The sequence below is a fragment of the Primulina huaijiensis genome, unplaced genomic scaffold (genome assembly GCF_012295235.1).
Source record: "Primulina huaijiensis isolate GDHJ02 unplaced genomic scaffold, ASM1229523v2 scaffold5913, whole genome shotgun sequence".
In the NCBI taxonomy this organism is placed as follows: Eukaryota; Viridiplantae; Streptophyta; class Magnoliopsida; order Lamiales; family Gesneriaceae; genus Primulina; species Primulina huaijiensis.
The window spans coordinates 89,685-109,814 of NW_027360836.1; the positions used below are offsets into that span (position 1 = coordinate 89,685).

Sequence of the window (20,130 nt, forward strand, 5' to 3'; positions counted from 1 at the left end):
ATACTTATATATATTTGGGTAAGTTTCTTCGTATAAAATTCTCGGTATATTCGTATAAAATGATTATTTCACTATAAAATAAAAAAATATTGATGAATTTTATATTTTTAATTTACAAATGAGATGATATATAAGACGATTATCTTGTACAAAACAAAAATTCAGAATATATATGTTGATATAACATTAACTGTTTTTAATAATAAAATTTATTATTTAATGTATTTTCCCTCTCAAACTTAACTATTTTTTAATTCTTTCACTCCGTACCTATTGTTGGCTGCAATAAATTTTTCACCCTTTTAAGTGCAATAAATCAAATGTACGATTATAATCTTTTGGTTTGAAATTACGTAACTGTATAATTTGTATAAAATAAGTTTTCTTATTATTTTTTTGACTATTAAATTGTAGTCAAATATTTCTTTTGCCAAAAATTCAGGATCGATACTAAATCTCATCCACTTGACTCGTTGTAATAAATTTAAAACTCTAGCTCAAGCTTGTTATATTTCCTTGATAAATTTATTCATTAGGTATGACTTTTTGATTAGGTATTTAATAAGTATAGCCAGCTACTTGAAACCATAAAACCAGCAAAAATAATATTTTTAATAATATAATAAATTTTCAAACAATTCGCCTTAAAAAAACGAAAGATAAATAAATTCAAATTTCAGATTTTGAATAAAAGAAATCCAAACTTAATTAAATGTGAAGTTTTGGAATTTCTGTCAACTAATAAATTAAAAGCTCTCAAACTAGCATATCATAACCCTACTTGTTCTATCATTTTTAGCATTTCATAATTCCAATAATTTATTAATTGTTATTATTATATTAAAAGGAAGATCATGTGATCTAATGGCGGGCCTAAATCAGTACTTATGAAAGGCAATATTCTTGGCTTTTAGTGTAATAATGCACAAGTTTACAAATATTATAATATAATTCGAGCTTACCATTAAATTCAAACTTAATATAAAACCATAAAAAATCAATATTTAACTGTAAATTAAAAAATAAAATAAACTTTACTTAAAATACAAAAATATTCAATTAAATTAAACAAGAAAACAAAGTGTTTTTAAAAATATATTTGTCTTATTTATATAAGTTTTATTATTATCCAGTTCAAAATTTTGGCATATTCATGATTTAAAAATTATATTTTAATGTTTTTTGTGTGTGTGTGTGTGTGTGTATATATATATATATATATGTATATATATAATAAAGTGGATACAATTATTAGACCAACTGTTTATTGTAAGACTTTTACGAAAATTAAATTTAGACAAAAAAGTTGGGGTTATTACTCAAAATTAGGAGAATTAGGGATCAGATAGAGCGGCAGCACATGGCAGCAAAGGTGCAGACGCGCCACCATCAAGTCATGAGCTGGCATGACGGTGGTCCAAACAACCACCATCAATATCTAAGAAATACAGCTCACATCATCTTTTCATTCTTTTTATTTATCTTTCTCCCAAGGGCGTTTTCGTACTTTCGTGCCACCACAATCCATTTTGAATTTTTATTTTGGTATCAGAGCATGGTTGAGTGGACGTCGTACGTCGTGACGTGTTTTAAAGTCGTGAGATTTCGGACAAAAACGGACAATATCACAAGTGAGTTGGGCCATTACATCACATTTATAAATATTATTTTATTATATATTTATAAACGATAATTATCTGACAATTAATCTGAAATGAAGAAGTCAATTTCTATTTGATGAGGTTCAATTTCTATTTTAAGTGGTAATTTGTGGATAATTTTATGTATCTATATTTGTAAAATTTGTTGATCACATCTATATTTATTATGAAAATTAATATTTTTATCACATAAAATAATATTTTTTATAAATCACATCATAAGAGGTATATATCACAAAACTGACTCATGAAATATTAATACACTTAATAATAGAGATGTCTAATTAAAATTTCTTCAATCACTTGTCTTTTATTTTTATATTTAATTAAAAATAAATATCACCAAAATCACTTTCTTTTATATAATTAAATTAAATTAATAGAATTTTTCAAAAATATTTATTTTAATAGTTTGAATTGAAGTTTGAAATTTTAATTAATTAATTAATTTCCTAGAAGTGATGCTCATTTAGAAAGTTGATCACATTGGAGCCTTTCAACTTCTTTGCCTTTTTAAACGACAGATAACACTGTTGAGCGTTCCACACTTCCACCACCTCCTCCTCCCCACCACCACCGCTCCGCGGCCTCACCGCCACCTTCTCCGTCATTTATATTTCTGAAGCACTCGAACCACGCGGAGTACGAGCTACATTCCTGAACAAATATCCTAACTTTTTATTAGTAAATCCCCATTTTACTGCATTGCTGGTAAGTGTGATATCAGTATGCGAGCAGAGTTTGATTGATCTTCGATTAAATTCGATTTTAGTCCTTTAGCCCGTCTGTTATTGAATTGCGTCGTCGATGGCTGTGATCGAAATCTTTAACTGACCATTTGTTTCTGTTTTTTGTGTGTGTTTTTTAAATTGTTCAATTTGCTTTGTTTTCCGTGTTTTGGAAAGCCGTTCTTTTGTTCATTTTGAAATCTATATCGCTTTCTTGCTTCACAAACTTTAGAGCATTTCTCCTTTTTTCCGAGTTCTCTGTCGGTGTCGCTTTTTCACTCTTTAACTGGCACTTTGCTTCCGGGTGTGTTGCATGAGCATATCTACTTTCTTCCTTGCTGTTTTCGGAGCTGCGGTAATGTTTCAGAGGACTTGTGAGCACTTGTTGATTTGTCGTAGAATAACGTGGTCTCCTTCGATAACTATCAATGGTTCTTATCGCGAGTATTCGATTATTTGGTGTAAATTTTAGCTTATTTCATACTCTACTTTTTTCCCGACCTTAATAGTTCTATCAGATACTAGAAATGGATTCAGAATTTTTTGAAGGGATCCAATAATTACACACAAAATTTGTTTTTCCCCCTTTTCAGGAGTGCTACTGCTCCGGACACATTGTTCAAGGGTGCTCATTTTTTTTGTTTGTTCATCTCAATCATTCTTTTATTTTTTTTCCCACGGAATTTATAATCATTACTTATAATTAAGGTTTGGATCATCAAAAGATTGAAGCCTTACTTCTTATGCTCTCATCAAAGCATGTTGAAGATACCTTAATGACGTACAATGTCTGAATTTATTTTTCAATTTCATTGATAGGATTGATATTGTATTGGTTTGTTTGCTTGATGAGGAATGCAATACGAGAATGAATTTTGGTATTAAGAGAGGGAGACTTTCTGGTGCATATTTCCCATTCATATTTATTAAATTATGCAAATGTCTTAGTCAAGGTGTATTTTGTTTTCCTTTCATTTTCTTGATCCTCGTGGGCATAAATTTAAATTATGCAAGTTGTTCGCATGATTTAAAATTTTTGAACATCTGATTGGAACTTGTATTTGTTTATCTGACCCCCAATTATTTGCTCATGATATGATAATAATGACCTGAATTTTTTTATGACTTTTGAGTCCTGGATTCTCAATTGCTGTGATCCATTGTATTATAAAGTTATTTCTGGATCTTTTTCTCCATTGATTTGGATGTTTGAAAAGCTGAAAATTTGTTAAATTCATTTGCATCGTGCACCTAATCCTTCCTTACTCGTCCTAACTGGAATGTACTTCGTTATCATGTGAGCTTAGGCGCTTACAGATTTTCCTTCTACATATAGTAGTAGTTCTCGGAAGTTCTGGTATGTATAATGACTTAGCCCACTATATCTTGCTGGTTATTAGGTATATGTTGAATAATTTGCATCTTCTACCCCTGTTACTTGTTGGTCAACTACATATCTTCACAATTCAAGTCTATGAAAGTGTCCCAATTTTAATTTTCCAGCTGCCTATTGAGTGAATACTTCTGTTAACGGATATATCGACTTGGAAAATCAAAACATTTGCACAAATTGTATTGTCATGGCCACTGTATGGTTGAGAAGGTATACTTGAATAAATTATAAATGCACCAAGTTACTTGAAAATATTTTGAAATTAAAATTGCTGATTGGCTTCTAGATATCTGACTCTGGCAGTGTGTTTGTGATGTTTCATATAATGCATGGCATATCGGGTCTTTTTGCTGTAAATAGAGAGTTTTCACTTTATAAGCCTACAAATTTATGGCCCTGTGTCCACAGCTTGCAATGGATAAAAGGAGTTGGCCATGGAAGAAAAAGTCATCTGATAAGCAGGGTGTTGAGAAAGTAGCTGCTACTGCATTAGACGCTTCTAATGCTGTTTCAGAGACCAGCGAAACTCAAGTTGGCAAGGTATGACGTGATATGTGATCTATGCATTAGACACCTTTAGCTTCCTTTTTCATTTTATTTTCAACGTTTGTCACATTTTTCCCACCCAGTTCGATGAGCACGGGATCGCTTTACATTTCCTTACAAATTTTTGCTCTGTCTGTCATCAAGAATGAGTATTTAGCTGATTTCTTTTGGATAAAACAACAATTTTACGAGTCATGGCTGATTTGTAGTTTACTCTGCCTTATTATGCTTATATATCTTGTTTCCTATTTTTTACAGTCTAAGCAGGAAAAAAAGAAACCGAAGTATGTTCAATTATCAATGGAATCATATACACATATAACTGGCTTGGAGAATCAATTGAAGTCCTATGAGGATCAAGTCAAGACTTTAGAAGATGAAGTAACTGAACTGAATGAAAAGTTATCCGAAGCCAATTCAGAAATTACCAATAAAGAGATCCTGGTGAAACAACATGCAAAAGTCGCTGAAGAAGCTGTTTCAGGTTTTTAATTTATAATTTTCTTGTCATTTCTTCATGAACATAGAATGTGGTTAAACTTAAGTTTATTTAATATTTTCACAGGTTGGGAAAAGGCGGAGGCTGAAGCTGCAGCATTAAAAACTCATCTCGAATCTGTCACACTGCTAAAGCTTACTGCCGAAGATCGGGCATCTCATTTAGATGGTGCTCTGAAGGAATGCATGAGGCAAATGCGAAATTTGAAGGAGGAACATGATCAAAAGCTGCATGAAGTTGTCATCAACAAAACAAAGATATTCGATAAGATGAAACTCGAGTTTGAAACAAAAATAGCCAATTTAGACCAAGAAATACTCAGGTCTGCTGCTGAAAATGCTGCGCTCTCTAGATCTTTGCAAGAACGCTCGAACATGCTGATCAAGGTGAACGAGGAGAAGTTACAAGCTGAGGCAGAGATACAACTTTTGAAGAGCAAAATTGAGGCCTGGGAAAAAGAAGTGAATTCACATAAGTATGAGCTTCATATTGCTAGGAAAGAGGTGGAAATTCGCAATGAGGAAAAGAATATGAGTGTGCGGTCTGCTGAAGTAGCAAACAAGCAGCATCTTGAGGGAGTTAAGAAAATTGCCAAGCTTGAAGCAGAGTGTCAACGATTACGCAGTCTTGTTCGGAAGAGATTGCCGGGTCCAGCTGCGCTAGCACAAATGAAACTAGAAGTTGAAAACTTGGGCCAGGATTGTGGAGAGTCTCGTCTGAAGAGGTATCCTGTGAGATCTCCAACTCCACTCTTGTCCCAAATGCCTGACTTTGGACTTGGCAACACACAAAGGTATCAAAAAGACAATGAGTTACTAACAGAACGATTATTAGCGATGGAGGAAGAAATGAAAATGTTGACAGAAGCGCTGGCAAAGCGCAACAGTGAATTGCAAGCTTCTAGGAGTTTATTTGCTCAGACCGCTAGCAAGCTTCAAAGTTTAGAAACACAACTACGAGTTGATGGTGAACAGAGAACTTCTACAAGATCAGATGCTTTGTTTCCAATAGAAGGTTTCTGTAGTCAAAGCATTGGTAATCCACCAAGTTTTACCTCTATTTCAGAAGATGGAAATGATGATGGCACAAGTTGTGCAGGTTCGTGGGCTACTGGAGTTATGTCTGAGCTCTCTAATTTGAAGAAGTCTGAAAACACAAATCCGTTGGATCTCATGGATGACTTTCTGGAGATGGAGAAATTAGCATATCTATCCAATGGAACAGTTCCAAGTAAGGGTATATCAGGTAATATAGGCAATGAGAGATCTGCAATTGTTAAGCAGGAAGAATCACTTGAAATCACCATGATGACTGACCCCCTGGAGTCTGAGGAGGTTTGTGGTTCGGAAGCTGGAGTGTCTTCTAAAGATGATGTAACTGTTGCAAGTCCACAGCTACAGGCAGATACACTTATCTTCAAGAAGCTCCAATCAAAAATATCTTCGATTCTTGAGTCAATGTCTGCAGAAAAAGACATCGGCAAAGTTATGGAGGACATTAGACACACTATGCAGGATATGCACGATTCTCTACAATATCTGTTGACGAATTCTGCCGTGGAGATTGATCAATCTGACCCAATGAGTGAGGATGCCAAGATAACAGCAACCAAGGCTATTCCTACTTCTGGAGATGTTAACCCGTGCACAGAAACTGCACAAACCATTAACCAAGAACTGGAAATTGCCATTTCTCAGATTCGTGACTTTTTCATGATTCTTGGTAGAGAGGCCAAAGCAATCCTGGGAACAATTTCTCTTGATGGAGATGGACTGAATAAAAAACTTGATTCGTTCTCTGCCAAATATAATGAATCTATTAAAAGTGGGATTAATCTGAATGATTTTGTTCTTGACATCTCTTATGTATTAAGCAAAGCAAGTGAGCTGCAATTCAATGTTATGGGATTTAAAAGTTCTGAAATGGAAACCTGTTCATTTGATTGTATAGACAAGATTGCACTTCCTGAGAACAAAAATTTCGTTGATTCATCAGGAAACAGCTATCCGAACGGCTGTGCCCACTTTTCTGATTCCGCATCTGATCCTGATGTCCCCCATGATGGGAATCTTGTTCCGACCTCTGACTCAACAAATCCGTCGTGGAAATGCTCACTGGAGGAGTTTGAACGGTTGAAATTGGACAAGGAGAATCTTGCAATCGATCTGGCTAGACGTACCGAAAACTTCGAAGTCAACATGTCTCGGTTACTGGAAACGCAGCAGCATCTTTCTGAGGTTCATTCACAACTAACAATTGCTCAAAAGACCAACAGCTTACTCGAGACACAGCTCAAATGCATGGCAGAGTCGTACAAATCACTTGAAACACGGGCAGAGGGATTAGAGATTAAGGTAAATCATCTTCAGCGGGATATAGAAAGTTTAGAAAATGAGCTACAAGAGGAGAGAAAAAGTCATCACGATGCACTTGCCAGATGCACTGATCTTCAAGAGCAGCTGCATACGTTTCAAAGATTGCAAAGGTACTAATATATTTCCCGCTCTAGCAATTCTGCATTGATTTGGTTTCGGAACTGATTGAAGCAGATGGTTGTGTCCTCAATTTAAAGGGATTCATTAATTGTGTTAATATTAATTTGTTTTACCTGTCCTATTGAGTGAAAAGATCATTTTAAGCTGTCCATATCCTTTTGTACATATCGTACTTTTAATCGAATAAAAGCTACCGCTTGCATATAAAAATGGTCTTTCTTTGCCTATAAGCTCTAGAGAATATGCCTGCGACTTCCAGTGCAAGCCTCTTTATTTTCCTTGGTGTTAGCCTTCATTTATATATGTAATAAATCTATAGATTATAGACCAATTGCTTTTTGATGTTTTAGTTCCATAAGTTTTGTTGTTGTCCAATTCTAAATTGATTCCTTCGGGCTTTCATAAAGCACAATCAACTTAAGATTCTATAAAAAGAGAAATAGGAAATAATAAAGTAAACTAAAGAGTATAAAGAAACAAGAAAATTTGCCCAACCCTAAATTTTGACTTTCATGTTTAGGTCAGTGATAACATGCTCTGGCCCGTTGGCTTTTTCATTGCAGCTTCTTATGCGATTTCTGAAATCTACACATGCTCTTTCTGAGTTATCTGATACAACTTTAAGGTTACAAACCGTTGTACCGATGTATTTTCTAATATTGGCTGGCTGATTTTTAGTATGAGTTAAAATTGTGATGATTTTTATCTCACATACTTGACGGTGCTTACGTTGATATTTCCTTGCCAGTAGTGATTGCGGTGCAGCAGCTGATACTGATGACAAGATTAGCCAGGTGAGCGTGCAAAACCATCTTGCTTTCTATATATCTGAGTGGACACTTGGTCATTTATAGATTTTGAAATGCATGCCTTTCAAGTTTGTTTAAACCAAGTGCTTCCGTAGCATATGTCTATCACGGGGCAAGTTTATGCTCTGCTAAGCCTTTTTGTCACAGTTTAACACCTATGACCTCAATTATTATGGGTTTGAATCCTCGGAAGTGAGTTTGTAGAGAAAAATCCTCTTTAGGTACATGTCATAGTTTCAAAAGATAATATTCAGGAGCCACAACAAAAAATTGGCGGGGGACAATTTTTTTCACACGCAATATTTGAATAAAGTATTACAAATTTGCAAATAAACCATATGACTATGCATAGTTGTTTTAGTTTTTCTCGGTTGATGGAATGCCTGGCCTGCTTGTCCCGCTTTGAAGTCTGTTCCAATTATTAGGCGTGTATCATCCATGTGGGTTAAGCTTTGGAGAAAACTAAAAACACTTTTCTTCTATATCAGGAGAAGGGGTTGGCAGCTGCAGCCGAAAAGCTGGCTGAGTGTCAAGAAACCATGTTTCTTCTCGGCAAGCAATTAAAAGCTATGCGTCCCCAAACCGAATTTCTCAGTTTCCCAAACAACGAAAGGACTCAGAAAGCCGACCACCCCATTGAAAATGAACCAACTGTAAGTAGCACGAATATTCAAGATGTGGATTCTTCCTTAATGGACACCATCCCTTGTCTCAATTTTCATGGAGCAGGATCCGAATCCCCCTTGGACATGTTCAACGCTCCATTTAGTCCATCAGATTCTGAAGCACACAATCCACCGCCGTCACCAGTTTCTAAGTATTCAAAACACCATCCCACAAGTTCAGGCTCGTCTACTCCCACTCCCGAGAAACAAGCTCGTGGGTTTAGCCGATTCTTTTCAGCGAAAGGGAAGAACGGTCAGTAGTGACCGACTGTTCGCCAGCATAATAAACAGTTTACGTTTTCGAGCTTTCTGTAAATATTGAAGAACCTTCCAAACTTTTCTTTCTTTTGTGTAATTTGGTGTTAGATTTTTAAATTCTCTATATAGTTTGTGTGGATAGTATACTTGGTGTATTTATTTTAAGTCGACAGGATCGTCCGTCACTTGTCTGCTGCAGTGTTGATTTAACAAATTTTCAATAATTGCTTGTTTATGCTAATCGAAAACTGTGTATACACCTCCCATCATCAAACTTCAAAGAACAAATAGTGGAATTCATATTATATCGAATGAGTTATATTCCATGTGATGTCGATATTTGGATCACATAATTGATCCCACGTTAAATTTCTCCCATATACTTTAAATTCTTGGTTTGAAAATTTTGGTAGCTGAATAGAAAATGCATTTGATCCAACGACACATGATTTGGAATGCAAAAATAGTTGGTGTATCGTTTTCTAAAGAGCTTTGCTTGGCATTAAAAATGCTACGTAGATGAAAAGCAAAGAACGTGAATTGTTCAATCATTTACAATGGACATGGCGACATGAAAAGAGGTAGCTGAACTAGAAATAGTGGGGATTTGAAAATTTTGATTAGAAACGTGTGATTTAAACAGTTACGAAAATTGAAACCCAGCTCCAAAAAAAGTTCACACGATATTTTATAAATATGAACTATATAATATATATTTGACGGAAAAAATACGTAGGATCGAGCTAATCAGAGAGTAAGCTGGTTAATTAGCTAGAGTATAGAGATACTAATTACAAAATTTTGATTTGTAAAATGAATATTTACAAGTTATATATTTTTCTGAAGCACAGTGATCTGAATTAAAATTGTTTGGTTGGTCGAGACCAATTTCACACAACATATATAATAAATTATAATCTTTGTAAAGCTAGGCCTTGGAACTCGTCTTGCTAATAAAAGTTCCCCCTCCGAGTCTGAGTTGCATGGTGGCCGGCTGCTTCTACCTGAGGATTGATATTTGAGCTTCAAAAAGCTCTGCCGCACAAGGAATAGTGAGCCCCATTTGATGATATTCGAACCCGAACTCTTCCTCGGCACGCTGCAGAAGGCTCTGGAACTGAGGCTTATCCAAGAAAGATATTGGGATTATGTATCTGCTCCTGTTCTTTCCTACGTACACAGCAAAATGCCCCTTGGGCACATCCGATGGGAACCCTTCGTGGTCTTGTTTCTTTCCCAAACTCGAGCACCGCTTCATAATCTGCTTGATGATCACTGCCTTTTGGGACCGCATGTTCGATTTTTTATAGGCATTTTTCATGTACATGTGATGATGATCAAGATCACTATTTTGGGCTTTTTTTCTCAAAAACAAAAAAAGGAGTTGGAAATAATAATGCTGTGTGATTTGTGCATGAGTGCCAGTATTTATGTTATATGCTACACTCACTCTCTCTCTCTGTGTGTGTGTGTGTGTGTGTGAACCGGAAAGATTTGGAATTAATTCAAACAAGACGAAAAGAATTCGTAGCTACTTGTTTTTAGCTGAATTTTAGTTTTACCTTTTTTTTAAAAATCAACTTTTATATGAAATGAAATCCAACGGCCAAACAAACCTTAGTGGGCCTTATAGCAAATGAATCCGTATCAAAGGACAATGGATGTGGTCCTTATCACTCCCAACCAACCGAAGTCATTATCCAATGTATACATAATTCCAACAAACTACCTAAACATTATTATTGATTAAGAAATTTTCACACGAGAAGCCGCTGTACTTATAAATTTCTATTAATTATAGTTTTTACTAATAATCAAGGAGTGTTTGCGATATGTGAATCTGATTTCTATATAAATCTCAAAAATATAATTTTTTTTATTGATAAAATAATTTTATCAAAGACGATGATCTTAAAAAGAAAATATGGATTATGAAATCTAAATTTCGAATAAATTCAAACAAATGATCAAACTCTGTTTCCTTGAACAACAAACAATGCCCACATAGAACAAAATCTTAGATATTTCACATCAAATACAACTCAAGAAATATAAAATGTGCACACCATTCTTTTGCAGCATAGCTCAACATCCGCAACACAATTAAACAGCACCTCTAGTACATACAATTCAGCACGCTGCTAATACTATATATGTCATTTGTGTTTCATCGTGTAGCTCAAACGATAATGGTAAATGTAGGACGAGACGGTTTTATCAGGATCTTTTTCTCAGGTAAAAGATTGTACCACAGATGACGTAGTTACTAAGCTGGAAAGGAGCCCAACAATGACTGCGCTGTTATAAGTGCTTGGTTCGGTTTGCATTGAGTTGTTTCTTGAATCGATGAACGACTCATTAAAGAAAGGACCACCAACAAGCCCTCCCATTGCAATATTAGGATTTGGTTCATCTGATTCGAGCCACTTGAAACCATCTTTGCAACCAGTTGTTGCATCAGTTGGAATGGAGGCACCTCTGTGATGGACATATTGTGGATACTTATCCCCATAGCCCACAAGATAACTCATCTTCATAGAATTGCTACCCAATATATAATCAGCCTAAGAAGAAGGCATAAGATTCATTGTTTAGTACAACACAAAATCTAGATGTGGAACAAGATGATGAATCTGATCAAACCAAACAAATGGACCAAACTGAATAAGTTCGGTACGTTGGTTATTTCTATGTGTCGTATGTCCAGGAGATTCAGCATTCTAGCGGAAAGGCTAGTACTCAATATCTGAAGAAGCATTGAAGTCGAACGACTGAAGTGGATATTTTCAAAACAACAGAGAGGAGAGCATATTCCAATGCAATAGGGATTTCTTTCAACTTAGGTTCAACAACACAAAGAGACACTGAGCTTTTATCCCACTACATGGGATCATCGTTTATATGGATCTTCCTACGTCATTTTGCCTCTCTCTTATTATATTTCAACTTAGGTTTAACAAAGATTTAAAAAAAAATTATATCGGATATCATTTTGTACCCTGAATCTGATTTGCATGTAGATCGAGGAAAACGCTGCCTATATCAATAAATGAAAATGGTGCCGAGCAGATATTTAAACGAAGATAATATGTTTTAAAGCTATATTATAATTTATATTTAAAAAAGAAAAAGAAAAAGAAAGAAACATGAAAATTTCTCTTCAAAAAGTTGCCAACTGTTATGCCTATGAGGCAGAGACGTCACTAGGATCTCGTTTAAAAACTTGATCGATTCAAAGCTACTTCTATTCCTGAACCTATATTGATCGAACTCCTCAAAACCATTGTGCAAATAATATCATACAGCATTTAGAGCGGCGCATTGTCATTAGAAATGGAAGTTGTGACAAGATTGTCATTTCCTCGTAAATTTTACAGACTCACCATTCTTATCCCTCGTATATTTATCGGGAAATTGGCTTTCAGTCCCTAGCCGTCGTTTTTTTTTATGTTCAATCCTTGGGTACTTTTTTAGTAACACATTTCCACATGAATTGTACCACATTTCCACATGAAGTGTACCACAATTTGTATGACATAGTACCACAATTTTGTGGGTAGGGAATGAACCCAAAGAAATGTTTTGATTGGAGATTTTTCACCAACTTCCCCCATATTTATCGATTTAAATTTAAATTAAATGTTATATTTAGCAACATACCTTTTTAACATACCAACACAATTATTCTAAAGACTCCTATTGAAGTAGATAACAATACGTGTTAATGATAATTATCAGCTTAAAATAAGGATGGATTTTCACTATATTAGAAATCATACTTCACCATATATTAGAAATCATACAACATGATATACTGCCACCAGCTAATATAAAAATACAGCCACATGCCATTTCTAAATTGCAAGATGCAAAGTTATAGACTTGTCTCGACTCTATCTTCCATCCGAATGAGTTTCATGTCTTTACAGAACATGCTATATAAGGAAGAGTTATTAGTTGCTCATCGCCTCCCGCGAGATCCCGGGGCAGACCTCCGACCTGGAGACTTTGAGAACTGCAGACGCAAGTAAGGAGAATCTGGATCTTCTTCATCCATCTTATAACCTGCATAAACAATCAAAGACACCAATATTTACCTAGAGCGTGGAAACTATAACGTGTACCTATGATTAAAGAATGGCATACCTTTCCAGCGTTATATATACTTGTAGTAAATATAATAGTTGTAAACAATTTAGATTTGCGATAGCAGCTTCATTTTCACTAACTACCCCGATTTTCATCAAACGATGAGCATCTTCATTTGGACACGTCTGGGGGACACAAGTTGTACATTTCAAATAGCTTTCAACTTGACAAATATCCGCTTTCAATTTTTTTCAAACAGACACAAATACACGGTTCCATTTTTTCAACCCAAAACAAACAAAGAGGTCAGAAGTTGTTGGAACAAAGATCTAAAGAACACCTGAAAATCGTGCACCATTGGTATTTTAAAAAAGAAAAGGCATTTTATTTAAAATAAAAGGCAATCACCTTGCAACGCACTCAAAGCAGTTGCTGCACAAGCCGCGTCTACGAAATCAACAAAGCAAAGAATAAGAGGATCTCCACCTCGCTGCATAAATAAATCTTTAATCAAAACCTCACTCATGTGTCCGTCAACGTCAATATGACGCATATGTGAAAGAATAAAGATGGCATAGAAGAAATTTTAAGTTCTAATGAGCGAAAAGAGATCTTGGAAAATTTGGTGCCTACTTACGTGTTTTGATTCCTTTCTTACTAGCCTTACTTCTTTGTACCCCACAAAAGGGCGAAAAATATCTAGGGAAGTTAAAGAATGAAGAACAGGTAGGAGAATGTACAATAATCAAAGCATGCATACGTAGAATAAAAAAAGACAATATAATTAAGACCGCATTAAAAGGATACGAGCCACTTCCCGCCGTGTACTGTTAGGAGGTAGTCCCTCAATGTACAATGTACCAGAAGCATCTGGAGGTAGTGGTATAATTTCCCGGGGTACGGTAATTCTATTTACTGAAGGTGGACCAAAACCAGTGCCTCTGTCATTTGGTGCTAGTTCAGGACCCACGTCTTCCAGATGCTTTATTGCTAGATGATCCTGTAGATGGAAAGCAGGCATAACTCTACCAGCAGAATTTCCAAGCCCCATTTGGCTATACTGACTTCCTTCCTCAGAATGTAATTGCTGGAAAAACAATCATTTAAACTCGCTAGCGCGCACATACACACAAAAAAAAATGAAAAAGAATAGAAGGTAACATTACCGAACTACGAAGATAATTGTCATATGCCGACCCTATTGATTTTGTGTCCTTTATTTGTCTAGATCCATCTAGATCATGATTCTGAGAAAGAACTTCAGAAGTAAAGTTCACCCCAATTGGTGGAAGATCTGCATTAGTAAGAAAAACAATATTTAACTTCGACGACGGAACTACGTGTAATCATTAGTCTTCTATTTAAACCATTATAGAAGCATCTTCATATGTGTCTTCACATAAGCCAATGTCATTTGTTACGGTTCCTGTATGTTGTCGCAAACGTTTTCTAAATAATTACAAAATTTTAAAATCTGGATAGAGTTCTGTGCTTGTGATTTCTCTAAACCAGATAAAAAGCAGAAACAGAATTGGCAAATTGATCAATTGATCTATTTAGTCCAACGGTCAAGAGCAAAACTCTTGATCCAAAGGCCAGTGATAAGTCTGGTCAAACTTTCAGATCATAAATCTTAATTCAATACAAACATTTAATCTGTGATTTGCAGAAAATGGAGAGAAAACTAGGTTTCAGAAGTCCCGGAGGAGTCAATAATAATTATGTTAAATTAATCAAGTTGAAAATAACACAACACACTACTAGGCTCCATATGGTTTGGATCATAAGGGCATGGCAGATTAAATATCCAGCCTTTTCACTGGATTTGTCAATTTTTGTAATCCTAAAGCAGATCCTACAGTTCGTTGATTTAAAATCTCACCGAAGAGGCATGATAATATCAGGAAGGGAACGGTACATTTTGCTAATTAGTAAAATTGCTATTCAGACCCATCAATTTATACTCATCTTCGCACAATGATAAACTCCAGTGCCCAGGCACACAAGTGGATCTGAGGATTTAACTCACCAACACTCTTAACACCGGGATAAAAAAAAATAGAAAAAAAAAAACCGAGTAGCTCTTTCTAATGTCACTTTAGTTTCTATACATATACATATGAAAAGAGAAGATTTTTACAAAAATATAAAACTAAAAATGTATGAACTGAGAATTTGCTATACTTTAGGCAAACTAGATACAACGTCAAGGGCGTCCATACTCATAGAGGTATAAAACTAGGATGTTACACTTATATTATACCCAGCCAGAAGTTGCCTAACTACAGATTCTTCTCATCAATACAAAAATTGGCAATCATAAATCAAAGCAATATTATAAGGACAAAGCTTAGATTCCTCAAAACTAGTCACTGTCAATGCTTCTGTCCTGATAAATGAAACTTGTTTCGACGCCCATGGTGTAGAAAAAAATATGCGCAAACTGAATAAAGGCACAATGCAACACCAGATCTTTAGAAGCCATATTAAATGAGTTCCAAGGGCACTGATTACAATCTTTTACATGTATTCTATCTGTTCCTTCTTGAAAAGGCTGCCCATGCTCTCAGGTATTCTAATACTTGGGGAAATAAAGAGCAGCAGAAAAATTACTCACAAATATCATACATTGTAGAGTAAAAGAGTGCACCTACCTTTAATCGCACACTTAAACCAAATAAACGTCGAAATCAAGTGCAAATGTAATTTTAAGAAGTTCGACTTCAAAACCCAAGTTTGATTCAAAAGAAAACATGCGCCTAACTTTAATTTTTAGTTCATATAAACCATCAAACAACTATTTAGTGACAATAAGCTAAATTTTCAATCTCCAAAAGTTAATAGCCATCGAAGAATTCAGGTTAACAAGGTAAAATCAATCAAAATATACTGCAGTAAGGTCATTGCCTTTTACCAATTCGCGTGAACCTAAAAAAAATCACATCAATTAAAAGTTACGGCCCGTTCTCATCTGTAAATAGAATCAAATCCCTCAAAATAGAAAAAGCGAAAAAAATATATTTTAGGGCAAATTAATGGTTAAATACCAAAATCAGTGCGATTTCGCTTCAGCGAGGTGGCCAATTGATACGGCGGCGGTTGCTGATTGCTCCAATAGTCATCACCCATAAGTACAGCAAAACTGCAAAAATAATCTCGCGAGAGCACAGTAGGGGTCGGATTGACGGTGGCTTTTGATCTTATTCTTGCTTTGTTTTGGGGGGAGATATACATATACATCCTCCTTACGCTGATGGGAACTGCCTATTTATACTCGCATTTTTAGAAACTAAACAAAATTAAAAATTATTTACTCAATAATTTATTTTACTTTTTGACATAAATTAAAAATATTTTAGAATTTAATTTCTTTTATAAGAATTTCAAGTTGTATATTTTTTTATTTTTTTATCTTCTTTGAAATTATTCAGGCCTTAATTGGCTTTTGTCTGATGAATTAATCAACTAATTTTTATTTAAACATTGGTTTAGTTTAGATATTAGTTAGTTTTTCCAGAAAATTCATTTTCATCTATATAATATGTATGATAGAGTATTTTTCCTTTTATAAAAAAATATATATAAATAGAGTATAGAGGTATAATTTAAATCTTTTAAATCGTTAAACAATTGCAAAATCATATTTTAATATGTATTCTAACATGTAAATTATTGTATTATTTTCTTACCATCTTTTTCACATTAAATGCACTCATTCAATAAATAAAAATAAAACATGTGACATTAATTCTGATATTTAAGATGATTTTATCACGGAAAATACATTTATCCAACGGATAAAAAAGATTTTTTTATATTCTTTAACAATATATAAAATTTTAAAATAATTATATCCAGCAATTTCTCCGATAGCGTAGGTATGCTGGTATGGTACGGCGCTTCCAGAAGTACGAAGAGATATTCGGGCTTTGGATATTTGCAGAAACAACCGAACCTGATTTAAAACAGAATCCATATCCTAAACTGCCCTGCCCAACAGTCAATCGATGGAAGCTCCGACCAGCAAGTCTCTGGCCCTCCTCTCTGCAAACTCGCTCACTCCCACTTCCATCAATGAATTCAATTCCTCCTTTAACCATCTCAACACCCTCATTTCCTCCCCAAACCCTCATTCTAAAACCAGGCGAAACCCTGAATTTTCAACAATTCCCGATGTAAGTTTGAAGTTTTCATCCACCACCGTTTCGATTCAGAGCAATATCAAGAACCCAGAAAAAAACATTTCTCGGAATTGGTTGAAGCCCGCCTCGAGAGGCTCTCCCGCGGTCCATGCTTTGTTCAAGAATCTCTCTGTTCTCGAGAGGGCAGTCATTGGTGCTGCAGCTGGTGGAATTGCCGGTGCTTTTACGTATGTGTGTCTTCATCCACTTGATACTATTAAAACTAAGTTGCAGACGAAAGGGGCGTCCGAGATTTACAAGGGGGCGTTTGATGTCATAGTCAAGACTTTTCAGAATAGAGGGATTCTTGGGTTTTATAGCGGCGTGTCTGCTGTGATTGTGGGGTCTACTTTTTCTTCTGCGGTTTATTTTGGGACGTGCGAGTTTGGGAAGTCCGTTCTTTCGAGGATCGGGGAATATCCGACGGTGTTGATTCCTCCAACTGCTGGTGCGATGGGGAACATCATGTCTTCAGCAATAATGGTGCCGAAGGAATTGATCACTCAAAGGATGCAGGCTGGCGCAAAGGGTAGGTCTTGGGAGGTTTTGTTACGTATTTTGGAGAAAGATGGGATCTTGGGCCTATATGCGGGGTATAGTGCTACATTGCTTAGGAATTTACCTGCTGGCGTTTTGAGCTATTCTTCGTTTGAGTATTTGAAAGCTGCGGTGTTGAGGGAGACAGGAAAAGCTTTTTTGGAGCCTTTTCAGAGTGTGATCTGCGGAGCATTGGCAGGGGCGATTTCTGCATCTTTGACAACCCCATTGGATGTGGTGAAAACTAGGCTGATGACTCAGGGTCATGGAGAGTCTATGAATAGGATTGCTGCCGCAAGTTACAGTGGGGTCACAGCTATGGTTAAGCGGATATTGAAGGAAGAAGGGTGGGTTGGCTTTACACGTGGGATGGGACCTCGAGTGTTTTACAGTGCATGCTTTTCGGCTATAGGGTACTTTGCATTTGAGACAGCCCGGCTTACAATCATGGACAAGTATTTGAAGCGAAAGGAAGTTGAAGCAGTGGAGACTCTTGCTTCCCCCATCAACCAAAGTGGATGAAAATGGTGGAGAAATTTTCTTTGTATGCTCACTTGTTTGCAGGTTCGATTCCTTTGTTTTTGACTCGATAGAGAGATGTAAACTAAGTTGCAAAACTGAAGGATCGGTGTATTTATTGCTCTACATTCCCTTAATGCCAGCCAATGGGTGGCTGATGTTCCATTTTTGTAGCTGAGAATCACTTGGATACATATTTGCCTTCCATAGTTGGTACTGTTTTATTGAAAAATATGATATGGCTTCATTTTGTACTGTTCGGAGCTGGTTTTTAGGTTCATGTGTTAACATGGAGGGCAAAAAACTTTCTTTCCATGGCTTAACGAAGAGAATGGATGTCAGCTTTTTTGTTTCCATTAGCTGTGTTTAAGATAGCAACTTGGTTATGGATTAAATTTTCTAATGGTATATCAAATCCGGTTCTTGTTGTCACTTTTCAGAAATTATTATATGTCCAGTAGATTAATTAAAAAGAAGAAAGCTTATACAAGGGTTATACGCATGTATAATGTATCGTTTGGTGTAAATGATAAGTCTCAAACAAAGAGAGTCGGGAATGGGCCATTGTGCCTTTCATTTAACCATATTAAACTAAGTTATTGTTTGAAAAGATTATAATTTCAGATAATTGTTTACATTTATAGATTGTAAAGACATGGGAAAATATCAAAAGCGGGTATCATATGTTTATCAAAATATCTTTGTCACTTTCGAAAAATCAAAATGAGCAGGGATCGGAATCTTGATGTGAATCTTAGCACAAGCATAACCAAATTTCAGGTTAATAAACGTAAAATATTGCTTTTTAAACTGAAAAAGAACGAACCACTTTTTTAAAACACACCCTAGAGTCTCAATGCTGGAACTTATATTTATTTTTGTGAACCCCATCAAATCAAAGTCATCAAATATTTAATTTATGCCTCGGGAAACCCAATTTGGATTAGCAGTTGCTGGATCAAGAAATATGGTGAAATTGGGTCGACCCAACCGATAAAGGATCCAATTTTGAAAATTGTTGGGCCGATGTTTGTTTGGGCTTTTCTTGGATGCACAATATATTTTGGCATAAGGCTGCATGTCTTCTTTGTACTAGAGAAATATCATTTGTTAATTTTTTTTAAAAAAAAAAAAAGGAGAGAGAGAGAGAGAAACACCGTCAAATGACAAATTATAAGGTAGATCTCTATTTTATTTATCACGATAATTAAAATGTCAATTGGGCATGTATGTTATTTAAATTAATGAAATTTAATCTTAAAGCAATAAAAAAAAATTAGATCGATGATGATTTCGATTAGACGTTTTATTGGGCCTGTGGAGAGGCCCATTTGTCTGTGTATTTGTCTATGTAGTGACCCGACATGATCGGGTTGGTGACTTGTCAGGTACCCGAAATTTCGGATACTCGAACCTGAAAACCCGACCCGCGCCCACCCCTAGCTGTGATGCACAATGACAAGATTCCAACTATTCACAGAGGAGGAAAATGTCAAATATACAACTGATCATGCATATATCATTGTATCTTTTTTCAGAAGAATAAAATTAATATATTTTTTATTGTACTGTGAAATAAATTATTGAGGATTGAAATTCGATTTTAATATGACTTCCTTGTCGGTTTCGGTTTCGATTCTTGACGGATCTGTTTCGATACGGTTCCAAGGTGAACCGCAGGTAAGAATGCCTATATCTCACTTTTGAAAAATCCAAATTTTTAACTGAGCATGCTAAGATGACACGTAAT

The 20,130-nt window shown here is 35.4% G+C and overlaps 3 protein-coding genes across 6 annotated transcripts; 2 read left to right on the forward strand and 1 right to left on the reverse strand.

The window, feature by feature from the left end:
* Window positions 1–2,138: 2,138 nt before the first annotated feature.
* On the forward strand, window positions 2,139–9,252 carry LOC140970385 (filament-like plant protein 4). 4 transcript variants are annotated; one of them, XM_073432070.1, is made up of 6 exons: window positions 2,139–2,372; window positions 4,191–4,322; window positions 4,587–4,812; window positions 4,894–7,312; window positions 8,071–8,116; window positions 8,620–9,252. In XM_073432070.1, the coding sequence occupies exons 2-6, from the start codon at window positions 4,197–4,199 to the stop codon at window positions 9,055–9,057; spliced, it is 3,255 nt and encodes a 1,084-aa protein (XP_073288171.1). In that variant the 5' UTR covers window positions 2,139–2,372; window positions 4,191–4,196; the 3' UTR covers window positions 9,058–9,252. The 4 variants fall into 4 exon arrangements, with proteins under 4 accessions (XP_073288171.1, XP_073288169.1, XP_073288170.1 ...); XM_073432068.1 differs by lacking the exon at window positions 2,139–2,372 and adding an exon at window positions 2,404–2,744; XM_073432069.1 differs by lacking the exon at window positions 2,139–2,372 and adding an exon at window positions 2,404–2,744 and having other exon boundaries at window positions 8,074–8,116.
* A 3,561-nt stretch (window positions 9,253–12,813) lies between these two features.
* LOC140970352 (RNA-binding protein 2-like) lies at window positions 12,814–16,402 on the reverse strand. Its single transcript, XM_073432023.1, has 6 exons — window positions 16,191–16,402; window positions 14,310–14,437; window positions 13,951–14,230; window positions 13,781–13,842; window positions 13,552–13,633; window positions 12,814–13,119 (listed from the first exon to the last, which is right to left on the reverse strand). Exons 1-6 carry the CDS (start codon window positions 16,381–16,383, stop codon window positions 13,016–13,018), a joined length of 849 nt encoding a protein of 282 aa, XP_073288124.1. The 5' UTR covers window positions 16,384–16,402; the 3' UTR covers window positions 12,814–13,015.
* Window positions 16,403–17,039: 637 nt separating this feature from the next.
* On the forward strand, window positions 17,040–18,812 carry LOC140970447 (protein MITOFERRINLIKE 1, chloroplastic). The gene has a single exon (XM_073432211.1). The coding sequence runs from the start codon at window positions 17,151–17,153 to the stop codon at window positions 18,381–18,383; it is 1,233 nt and encodes a 410-aa protein (XP_073288312.1). The 5' UTR covers window positions 17,040–17,150; the 3' UTR covers window positions 18,384–18,812.
* Window positions 18,813–20,130: the final 1,318 nt, after the last annotated feature.